General features: G+C 28.8%; 1 protein-coding gene across 1 annotated transcript; it reads right to left on the bottom strand.

Moving 5' to 3' along the window:
* Nucleotides 1-322: 322 nt before the first annotated feature.
* On the bottom strand, nt 323-12,346 carry LOC107437937 (no ocelli). Its single transcript, XM_016050084.3, has 2 exons — nt 12,103-12,346; nt 323-4,448 (listed from the first exon to the last, which is right to left on the bottom strand). The coding sequence occupies exons 1-2, from the start codon at nt 12,157-12,159 to the stop codon at nt 3,075-3,077; spliced, it is 1,431 nt and encodes a 476-aa protein (XP_015905570.1). The 5' UTR covers nt 12,160-12,346; the 3' UTR covers nt 323-3,074.
* Between the last annotated feature and the right edge of the window lie 512 nt (nt 12,347-12,858).

The following is a 12,858-nucleotide window of genomic DNA, read 5'->3' on the forward strand; positions in this document are numbered from 1 at the left end:
TTTGTTTGGCTTATATCTTATACAACAGACAACAACTCCATAGTAAAATCGATTTTGAAAATATTAGTAAGTGTATAAAATGCATGTTATATGAAAGAAAGAAAAAAACATAAGTGTTGTTTGAATTACGCTGAAGTGTAAATAATAATTACATACGTAATTAAATACTTTAACAAGATACCACTCTACGAAAATAGGATGTTTCTTTTAATCAATAAACTGTATTATTAAAATAATAATTTAACAAATTAATTAATTAAAAAAAGTTCAAGCAAACAAGCTTTTAAAATAAATTTCTGTTAAAAAAATTTTTTTCAATACATTTTTGTTATTCCAATTTTTCAGAGATAATTTTTATAATTAATTTCCTAAAAAAATATACGTCTTGGGGACTATTCATACTGTTGATTTAGTTCTGTTCAATACAATTAAAAAAGTGTAAGTTATTCTTAACCGTAACTAATTTAAGACTTCAAAATCAGGCCTAATACCAGATTATTGGCAGAATCATTACTAATTACATCTCGTGATATAACTTTTACATCTGCCATTGTAAATACTCGTAAAAATGCAAATTGATAAAAAAAAATTAGATTAAAATAGAAAAAAAGAAATATAGAATGCCATCGTATCACTACATAAATATGAAACAAAAGCAAACATGGTATCATCTGGATGGGAAACATCAATAAAAATACACTCATTATTACACACACTTGGCATCTGATTTGGCGACATTTCAGAATAAATAGGAGAATTTCCAAGATGTTTTATCTCTTTATGTACAATTTTCAAGAAACATCCATGGCAAAAAATGAACGATAAATTAATCCAGACTATTTAAGAAATTAAATCTAAACAAAGTTTTAATTCAAGCTCAAAAGCTCAGTCGGTAAAATGAAAACGTGTGCACATGAAAAGCTAATAAATCACTTTCTTGTTGCCACAACGCCGAGAAATGTGTCGTAAAATATACATATGTACAAATATTATTTACAATTTTCTTCTCTAACTTAATATCTTACTCCAACACAAACAACATCTTTAAAATTATTCTATTATCCTGATCAAAATTTTCAAATTGCTATTAAAATAAGCTGCTATAACGAAAACATAACATTTCAACAACTTAGTTAGTTAACAAGTTATCTAAGTTATGAATGTAATCCATATAGTTATAATGTTTCAAATTTCAGCCTTTTATAAATATTCTTAATTATTTGATAATTTTCAAGCCATTTACCGTAAAGGAAAAGTTTTTTAAATCGCTAATACAACAACAATTTAAGCAATGCTGTTTAAGATGTTTAGCAATTTTAAGAAATATTTTTTGTTATGTGTGAAATTTAGAGAACTAGTATGACTAAGTGTTTTAATTTTAATCCCCTCAAAAATTTGATACGCCCACGACTCACCCATCTCTTAAACACTAATAAGTGCTCTAAATTTCTTTGGAATAGACAAACAAAAAAGTCAAGCATTTAAAATTGTTTTATAAACCATGAAAATTTAATTCCGATTAGCTAAATTGCTATTATTCATTAGAACAACGTATTTTGAGTTCGAAATAATGAAGTTCTATGCATTATCATATTAGCCATTTGAATATAATCCAATCAATTTCAAAGGGAGTTAAAATTTAAATTGATGAATATAACAGAAAATTTAATTACTTATAAAAAATAAAAAAAACTGGAAAAAATAAGAATAAATAGTTTTCAGCATTTTGAATTCTAAAAAGCAGTGAGATATGACAAATAAGAATGAATTGGCATAAATTACAACCTTTGTGACATCAGCATAAGCAACACTTCTACATAACAATCATTTAAACCATAAACAATGAACACATGCATACTACAATTATAATACAATCTCACTTATTATCATCACATATGTAGATAGTATGGTCTTTGGCTGGTTATTAAGGACAAATGTTATAATGTGCAGTTTATTATCAAAAACTGTTGTAATAATGCCACAAACACTTTGATATAAATATAATAATAAAAAGGATTTTAGTGCATAACCCTTTATCAATAAAACGTCTGTTAACCTTAATTTAAAATTATGCCATTTATGCAGCTTTTAAAATTATAATATTCCAAATTCCAACCTTATTTTTTCGTTTTTGAAAAATTTCTTTTTCAATTGATAAATTTAACAGTAAATGATTTATAAATAGTAAAAGATAAAGCAAAAGCCTTAAAAAAAATAATAACTATCTGGTATTTTTTATAGTCATTGAAGGAAAATAAAATTTTAAAAAAAATCAAATCATTTGTAAATTTAGATTGTAATATTTTCAGTTTAAAAATGACATAACTTTTAAAAAAGTTAATTTTACTTTTAATTTCACAATTTAAATGCTTAATTAGAAAAAAAAAAACTAGAAATATTTTAATTGATTAATAGTTTATTAATAATTTAATTATTTTTAAACAGAAAAAATTTTGACACAATTTTGAACAACAATGTTGGAAATTAAAACCATATGGATTCACACACTAATAAATAATTATGTATCTAAATGATAAATAAAAATACCTCTCTTAGAGTATGCATTCATGAGGTGTTAAGATAAGATATGAAAACATGCAGTTATCATTACAAATGATATTCAAATTTGATTTATCAGCACATTTTCATGTTAAGTCGAAAAGAAGATTAATAATGTATAAAAATAAACGTATTATAATTTAAAAAGTTTTAAAAGTCAACAATCAATTTTAAGTCTTTGAAATAAATGATTTTAAAATTTAAAAAAGAAATGAGGCCGTAATTTTATTTTGACATTTCAGTAGTAAAATTAAAGCCAAAATTTTTTTTCTGTAAGTTAATGAATTGCAACGATATTTAAAGTGTATCACAATATAAATGTACAGAATTTCGACCAATAATTACATTTGCTTTGTCAGAATTCTTTAGTAACTTAGTCTATTATATATACACTTAAATTATGTCATTGCTTTGGTCATAGAAACTATTAAAGTAATAAAGCATTTTGAAGATAATTTAGAATTTTCTGAATATCAATGAAAAACCTATACAAATATAGATTGTTTATGAGCGAGCTAAGGATGTACTGGTGGTCCAAGTCTCTGCCCATACAGACTGTAAGGATAGTATACACCTAAACCTGGATGTCCTAATTGAGGAATTGGTGCTCCGGGTAAACCTGATAAGGTAGGCTTATACGGATGATATCGATTTGCAGCAGAGAGTGAACTAACAGGGCTTAAACTAGTTGGATATGTCCTTCTTAGACCAGCTGGAGAAGTTAAAGTGGTAGGTGAGCTAAAATGCATATGGCACGCAGCATTCAAGTTCGATGACGCCAGGCTAAATGCTGGAGACAGCAGTGATAATGATGGCTCAGAAGTTGGTAAGTTCGTGTGAGTCCTAAGATGCTGCAGCAACTCCTCAGAAGTACTGAATCTTTTGCCACAATACGTATCACCAACAACCCAGCTACAAACATTTGGCCTGGACATCAACGAAGGAGGATATAAACCAGACATGCTGGCAGCTGCAGCCATGGCAGCTACTGAGCTATTCAAACCAGGAACTAGTCCTTGTCCCAATCCTGGAACAGATCCTAATCGGTCATGCGTGCACTGCGTACACCCACTAGGACAGGGAGAAAGTTGAGCACCTTGCATACTATATTGACAGTTCGTGCATGACGGATCCCTACAGACTGGTACTATAGCATGACCACCACTAGCAGTTCTTAGCCTCGCATATCCAAGATAAGGTGATAGTCCTGGTGTCAAACCAAAACCATTTGCTTTAAGCAAACCACTTTGAGCAACTCCTTGAAAAGCATGAGCATCCATGCCATGTCCTGGAATCGGACCACAACCATTACAATTTGCTAAGGGATTCAAACCTAAGCCCTTGTAAGCACTAAGTCCAAGTGGAGGATAACCGTCCTTGCCATCATTACGCGTCAAGTCCAAGCCAGAAGATGAACCATACCCTAGTCCGCTCAGGGTATTTTGAGAAGAACTCAAAGTTGAAGGAGAGGTATCAGAGGTAGTTGAAGGCGCGTGAGATACAGTTGATTCCGATTGTTTGTGAGAACTGCTTCTGCCATTTTCAGATGCATCTGGCGAGCTTTTCCCACAAGAACCAGTGCTTATTGCTGGAGATATGTGATTAACAGATGACGGTGTACTAGTCTTTGAATTGGGCGTCTTTTTGCCGTTGAAGTCAGATTCCTCTTTCTTGATGACAGATTCATACGGTTTGAAAGATGGTTTGCTGTTACTATGATCATCACTGATAATAACAGGTGACTTGTCTTTCTTTGAGTCGCTACTGTCTTTGGTCTTTTCAAGTCCAGATATGACGTGTTTGTTGTTTGGGTTGTCACTCCCAATATTAGCACCAATGCTGTTACATGTTTGAGCAAGAAGAGCCAACGGGCTTTTTTTGGTATCCAACTAAAATAAAAAGAAATAATATGTTTATTAACAACTTGAATAGAGAGACATAAAATAAAAATAAAAAAGAAATGCTTATGATCTAAACTCATAAAATAAATACACCAAAAAGAAAATTGAGTTTACGCTTTCCAAAGAATTTTAAGTTCTTCAAATAGTGAAATAATTTCGTACTTCATTTCTTACTACATCAATAATTTTTTTTAAAAAAATATTATCACTACCTTAACTTACATATGATGTAGTATGTACTTTTAAAAAAAAAAAAATTTACTTTTATTTACGTCGCACTAGAGATGCACAAGACTATTGGCGACGATCTGAGATATATCCATGAGGATGATCCGAAGACATGCCATCGCAATTTTGCTCCTCTGTAGAGGGGATGACTCCCCTGCTTTGATAGTCCGACGACCTGAGAGCGAAGTCGAGCACTGATGTAGTATACATGGAAAATTATTCGATTATAAATATCATACTTTTAATGTTTAAAATTAATCATCTAACTTTTTCAATGAAGATTTTTCGCAGTAAAATTTATATTATAAATACATATATTCCCACACAATCATAGTTATAAGAAATTAAATACGGAAAACGTCGTTTAAAAGCGTTAACTTGAATAAACAAATACAATAACTAAAAACAAATAACTTTCTAAACAAATGATCTTACAAATTCTTGTACCAGATGAAAAATTAGAGAAATAAAATATTTAGAAGGAAAAAAAAGTTACAGAGTTAAATTTTTAACTAATTAGAAATAATTTATTTTTTCCTATTGAAAATTAAGAAAAAGAAGATAAAAGAGAAAATTAAAATCGCTAGCTATTGTAATGAATTTAGTATTTTTCAGTACAAAACAATTTTCCGAACAATATTCACGGTAAAAAACAAACCAAAATTTTATTTTTATTTTAAGTAATGTGAAGGTTAAAGCATATTTTAAACAATAACGATTATTCTTAACTCCATAACAAAAGACTTAACTTAAATTTCGCATTTAATAAATTATAACGATATAATGCTAAAAAAATAATAATGCTTCACAAGTATTTAAAAAAAAGACATTTTTCTATAAGCAAGGTTATTTAAAAAGCAATCTTATGATTATCAATTCTGTACAAGTTCATAGATGCCTAAGTTGCCATCTCAAACAAGAGGCTTAACAAAAGTTCAAAGCAATTTCTTAATTTTAATATTATTGTCGTGGGTATAAAAACAAATCATTTAAATAATATAAATAATTTAAATAATATAAATCATTTAAACTGAATGACGCTTTTAGGAAAGAAAAGAAAAAAATGCTCCAATTCATCAAATGCATTATTTTTGACAAGGTCAAAATAGCAGTGCAAACAAAGCATGGCGTAGAGCCAATATTAAATTTATGCTCCTCTTGTTGAAAAATTTGTTTGGCTTGCGGCAACTTAGCAAGAGGAATTTTGTTTCAAAAAATACTACAATTGCTTTTAGAGTATGTCAATTATTATGTCATCATGTGATTAAAACGTCTAGAGCAGCTTTGAAATATAAACAAATAATAAAAATAAAATAAAAACATTTCCGCGACAACCCGCGGAGGGTCAGAGAAGTAAAGGCTCCACGATTTCGCGACCAACGGATTGATTCTAGCAATTAGGTATTGCGCACAGGCTGCCTTTACTTCCCAAACAAGCTGGTACCTATCAAACGGACACTGCCTGGGCTTCTAGTGGAGATCGAACCTCAGTAATTCAGACTGTTTGTTCAATGCCTTAACCTTTCTACCATCACAGGTCAAATAAAAAAATAATGTGAAAAAATTTGTGCTAATTGTATTTTATTTTATTTATTTAAAGACTAATTTAATCAAAATTCTTTATTAAAAACACCCATTTTTTTTCGGAAAATAACTAATTAAATCAATAAGGCTTTCTTCAAGTTAGGATATATCTCATAAACCTTGAACTACGATTTCAGAGATATTTAATTAAATTAAACCAAGTTACTCATGACAACTGTAATTTAAAACACGTAAAATAAAACCAAAGATGACAAATGATTTTAGATTAGGAATGAAACTATCATCCCCCATGATGCTTTGAAGCAAATTAAGAACTCCCTTGTTAACTTACACAAATGTAAATAATTTTAGTTAAAATATAAATAAAATGTCTCTTAGATACGTTAAGAATTAACTAATTAGAGAATTAAACTAATTAGAAGTTGAGACACGATATATTTTTACACTATTGAGCTGGCACAAACTGCATTCCAGCGAAATTCTGCCGACATAGATAGGAAAAATTCCGGTAGATTTTACGAAATAATATAAATTCCATGATAATTGTTGCATAATGTACTAGATATTCAATTCGTTAGGGTTTTTCATAGACATCAAAATAGAAAAACTTCAATATTTTTCAATCTAGCATTGAATAAATGTTGGGAATTGTGTTTACTAATTATTTTGAATAGTAAATATGCATTCAATTCATAAGAAATAATGAAGATTTTTTAAATAATTTAGAAAGGGAATTCTGATTAATAAAATGAACATTTCAGAACAATTTTTTTAAATTGATTTCTATTAACGAGGCTCGGTTCATTATAGATTAATAATACTTATTTAAATATTCAAGCAAGCAAGCAATAATCTGTGCAGAAATTTTATTTTAATAGGGATCTATTTAGGAAACTTTCCAATTTTAGGGAATTTTCTAAAATGTTCAAACACCAGACGAATTCTTATTAAACCAATAGACCAAGGGAAATCGGCCAAAACCAGTAGTCTACTGAAAAATATAGTAGAGCTGACAGCTATATGTTTAGGTAAGATGCTGAATTATAAAATATACATAAGGATAAACTCAGTCATAAGATATAGTAAAATAGAGTAATCTATTATCGATTATTCATGCATATTTTTACCAAAGGAATTCCATGTCCTTCCATGTGAAAAATATCAAGCACACATGCCCTGCCCATACGCATGTGTGTGGGCCAACACTGAAAATTAATGATGACATGCCTGAAGGCTGAACATAGAAATCTCCTGGGTGGCATGCTGTACACTATAGTCAACCAATAATTTGGTGTAAAGTATTCTAAACAGGTAGGAGGTGATTTGCTGTAGTTAACACTACCTTATAATAGAAATTGATGGAACAGGATAAAGGCCCATGACACATGAAGTTAATTTTCCTTCAAGTTTTCAAGAATAAGACTAATGGATAAGGCCAAACAATAACTGAATGTCCAAAAGGTGTTCTGCACTCAAATACTGGACTGATAAACAGAAATTCCAACAATGTGGTACCCTGCAATCAATAAACACAAAAACACTGCTGTTGTTTGCAAAAGAACTCTCTCCTGGTTGTCAACTGGTAGGTTTGGAATGTGATGAGTCATTACACAAGAATGATATGCGAAATGAATAGCGCCCTTTATGTGTGGTCAAATAATGCTAGACACCTTTAGGTCAATGAAATTAATATTTTACCCAGACGCGCTTTTGATTTCAATTCTTATATTAAAAATGAATAAAAGAGTTCTTTTCAGAGTCAAGCAACAGTCCCATGAATGATATGCGCATAGTTATTCTAATCGATGAACGTCAGAGAAAAATATTAATTTAATATCTTTCGAAATAGTTGTGATTTACTTCAAATGTTTTCACCGTTATTTGATGTTATTATACATGACTTTAAACTAAAAAGCATATATGGCAACGTTACTTTTGAAAAGTAACGAGTAAAAGTACAAGTATTTTTAAAAAAAGCAATGAGTAAAAACTTCTTATTTTAAAAAGCAACGAGTAAAAAGTACAAGTAAAAGTACAAAACAAAAAAAGTAACGATTTAAAAGTACATTTCTAGGAAATCGAAAATTCAAAGTAACTTAAAATTTTATTGAGTAATATTCTTATGTTCTTTAATGTTTTCGAAAAATTGTTGTTATTTATTTAATTATTTTTAATTTTGAAAGTTATGGATATTAATTTATTTTTAAATTCGGAAGAATATTATAATATAATTTTATAATACAATCGTATAATATAATTTTAATATCAATCTTTTTATGGATTTGCAGGAAAAAGAAATTTTATCTATCGATTTTAATTTTAAGTTTATTATTTTTGTTTATTTAAATTACCGTTAATTTAAAATTGTTTTACTCCTTAGAAACACGTTTTAAAAGCACAAACATAAATAAAGCAAACACGGGGTTTCAGATAGCTTTGTGATTTTTGAGCTAGTAAAAAATAATTGAATGTGCAGTATAAGTTGAAATAGAAGGTATTTAAACACGAAGTTAGCTATGAATGCATGTATATTGCACATTAATTTTATAAATTAAAAAAACATAAGCATTTCTTTTTAAATTTAATTTTTTTTTTTAGTTTTTTCTCTTTAGAAAGCTTACTGAGTTTTAGAAAAAAGTAACGATTTCATTCGATATTTCCGTTACAAATACTTGCACTTTTTCCCTAAAAAAGTACTAGTAAAAGTACTAAATTTAAAAAGCAACGAAGTACAAGTAAAAGTTCGTACTTTTTACTTGTACCGGCGGTTCAAGTAACGAAAGTAAAACTATTGCCATATATGCTAAAACGTCAGTGGTCTAAAGAGATTTTATAAGTTAAAGCTTATTAAATAATAGGAAAAAAAAGCCTTTAGTACTTGTATATACGCAAAATAATTTAACGATATTTTTTTGATTCACGTGTTACTAAGCACTTACTTTATATATTTCCGTGGGATATACTCAATTAATTTTTCATTTTCTTTAAGGTGTTTTCATATTTCGAGTTCTTTGTTCAAAAGTAGCAAACAACGCCCCCAAAAATGTTTTATATTTATCATTGGTTATTGTTTAATAATCATATTAGCAATTTAAACGAATTTAGATTTCTTTTTTTAAAGTAAAAAACCGTTATTCTTAAATTAGAAAAATTCATCAATGAATTTTAAAAAAAAATTTTTTTTCAGTGAATGCGTAGAAGATTTAGAACTGAAAATATATTTTCTATTGATATAAGTATTAGGAATACAGTCTGATATCCTAAATCTTCTATACAGAATTCTGATACTAGTATGTATTTGACACACATTAGAAACATTAACAGAATAAAGAATAAATTCGAAAATTTAATTCATTTGAAAATTAATGCAATTATCCATATTATAAAAATGGCTAAGCATTATACACGACATGGAATTCAAAAAATATTAAATGGTTATATAAATGTCACAAAAGCGTATAATTTTTTTGGGGGAAAAAAAACATCATAATAACTATTCAACAAAATATTTATATAGTCACAACGAAAGCAGCGAGCAATAGTGAATTAAATCTTAACTACAACGATCTATTTCATATTAAAATAACGAATTTAAGCCTACAGCAATTTTAAAAACCTGGGTGAGATCAGCTTTCTACGCCCTTTTCATCAAGCTGAACTATGCGTACCTCTATGTTTCAGGTTATGGTGAAACTACAAGGGAGTAAAACCATCCTGTATTTTCGCACTTGGACACGAAATAAAAATTAGGAGACGATTAAAAATACTAATGTCATTCAATTTGTTACAATTTATGCACCACTTTTAATCATAACTCAAGAGATGCGAGTTTTCAAGAGATGCGAGAAAAGTTTTCGTCACTTAGATGCAACACCATTCAATAATCAAACGTAAAGCATTTATCATCCAGAAAATCAAAATTTATTAATTTTTATATATAAAGGCGGGCCCTATCTTTCCTAATCAACTTAGAATTTGATGACTCTGTTAAAAATTCTCTTAACGTCATTCAAACGCCTTAGAAGCAATACGAATTTGTCAATTTGAATAATTTACGAATTTGTCTGCGGTAACTTATAGATTAACAGATTACAAAGTTTATTTTAATTGATTTACAATTTACTCTTATGAACGATTTAACTTTATTAACATGTAAAAGAAGTAAATTTTAAACGAATTACTTAATGATTGACAAAATTGAAATAAAACAATTCTAGTATATTATGATTCCACATCATACTGCATATAAATGGATGGCAACTTATAATGTATCTTTATAAAGTGGACGATTTTATAAATTAACGAATATTACAGATATCCATATATTTAAAAAAGTGAAATTCTTGAATTTTACCTTTTTTTTTCTTTCATAAGAGGGGAAAAAAACTTATAAGCTTATTATTGAAGGCCCAGTGTTGAATCCTCTTTTAGAAAATAAAAGTGTTTTCAAAGAAGATACTTATGTTTTTGAGCACCAAATTTTAGCATATTGCTCGAAAGAAATGTTCTGAAGCTCTAAAGTTTAAAAAGTTTATTTATTTAAAATATAAATCATATTAATTATATATTAATATATTTAATTATACATCAACATATTTAATTATATATTAACTAGTTATTAGTAAATAAAAGTTTCTAAAGAAGATATGTCTTTCAGCACTGGCTAAGACAGGTCTAAACATAGTCCGTTTGTAATGCTTCATGAAATAATTAATCATACGACGGGACATGCTCCGTTCATAAAGTTATATTGACGGAAGGGTCTGAAGACGGTTGAAATTAAAGGCGTTCATAAATGCTTAGCTGAAGCATTGTGTTAAGATAGTTTTTTCATTAAAAACAAACTTAAATCTACGCTTGAGTATGCCTGCAAAACAATCTAAACCAGCATCCATCATAAAATTTTTTTGCTTTTTCATGTTGACAAATATTAGTCAAATATCTTTTATTCGGAGAAGAAAAAAAACAATAATAGTGGTCTTCATTATTCACTAACTTTCTACAACTATGTTTGAATCATGTTAACAAGAAAAAGTACATTATCACTGATATTTAGCAGTTTTCTCTGAAAAGGTATTTCTTCCATTATGAAGGAAACAAAACAAGAAAGAAAGGAATTTTATCAGTTACCACGATATTAGTTTATTAGTTACCACGATAAGGAGGATATTTTTAAACAGTTACTCTGAAAAGCCACCACTTTAAGACCAAGTAATGGCAGATCATCGGCATAAGGCCAAGAGTCACGTAAGAACATTAGCAAAAGCAACACACGTCGTCTGACGAACTTAGTTTACACAGTACAAGGAATCCATCCTGCTATAAAATGTACTTAGCTTTTAAAGGATACAAATAATATTATACACTACATATTAAACACAACGGAATTCCTTTTTTTTAAACGGTATTATAAGTAGTGAGAAAAAAGTTTGTTAAATTAAAAAATTCAAAAGCAAATCATCGGCATAAGGCCAAGAGGCAAAAGCAACACTCGTCATCTGACGAACTTAGTTTACACAGTAAGAGGAATCCATCCTGCTATAAAATGACATACTTAGCTTTTAAAGGATACAACTAATATTATACACTACATATTAAACACAACGGAAAAAGTTTTTTAATGTAATCACAAGTAGTGAAAAAAAATGTTTTGTTAAATTAAAAAATTCAATAAGCCAAATTACTGAGTACCAGAAGTAGAATGAATTTGATATTTATCATCTTACTGCCATATAACAATTTTCGTTAATTACTTCAAATAAAAGGAAAGTAAAATCAATTCTTTAAAAAAAAATTTTTTTTTTGTTTGTAAACAAAATATTGTTTCGTAACACAGGAAAATAAAAATAAGAGAAAGAAGTTTACTTACAGTTGTGGACAAGGGGGATAAATATTCAGGTCTCAAATATTGGTTTCCGTTCAACATAATATCAATAATCACACATACTGCAGAAGCACAAAAAAATTCACTTAAAAAACGGTTGAAAATCCTATAATATCAAAGCACTGATGTTTATCAATATCATATCAACATGTGATCGTAGCACGCTCGAAAATTAAACTGCAACCACGCCACTATCAACAACACTTCGCAATGGTAGACGAAAAGTGTGAGGGAGATTTCCAAATCCGAGACATGCTCTCATAGGGTTGCCATATGTTTACAGAGGCGATATCGCCAAATGATAGGGAAAAAGTATTGTTTTGATTTCAAGCCATAGCCAATACAACAATCTTTATACAGTATGAATTGAACAGCATTCTTTATGATTGTAATGTTTGTTAGTCTCCATTTTCTTTTTTTTTTAGAAAAGGGTAATAGGTTATGGTGGCATTTAAAATGCTTTATTTATTTTTTTCTTCGTCTCAATTTAGTATTTATATTAGTTGCAGAACCATAAACGGAATTTTTAGCAAATTTCAGTATATTGCTTGAATAAAAAAGAAACTTTAAGCTCTAAAATTTAAAAAGTTCGCTCATTTAAAAAGTGAATCACAGAAAGCATATTCATTAATAAATTAATTATTCTTGAAAAATTCATTATTAATAAACTAGCTTTCAAGATGCGCGCAACTCTGTTGCTGGACAAATATTCTCACAGAAGAATTTATTGCGTACATGGGG

Source organism: Parasteatoda tepidariorum, chromosome 8 (assembly GCF_043381705.1).
Source record: "Parasteatoda tepidariorum isolate YZ-2023 chromosome 8, CAS_Ptep_4.0, whole genome shotgun sequence".
In the NCBI taxonomy this organism is placed as follows: Eukaryota; Metazoa; Arthropoda; class Arachnida; order Araneae; family Theridiidae; genus Parasteatoda; species Parasteatoda tepidariorum.

What these genes read in the sequence shown, in the direction of transcription:
- LOC107437937 (XM_016050084.3), bottom strand. Translation starts at nt 12,159, where the DNA reads ATGTTGAACGGAAACCAATATTTGAGACCTGAATATTTATCCCCCTTG. An exon ending in TATCCCCCTTGTCCACAACT is followed by an intron (nt 4,449 to 12,102) that starts GTAAGTAAACTT and finishes TTTTTATTTTAG; the next exon opens with TTGGATACCAAAAAAAGCCC.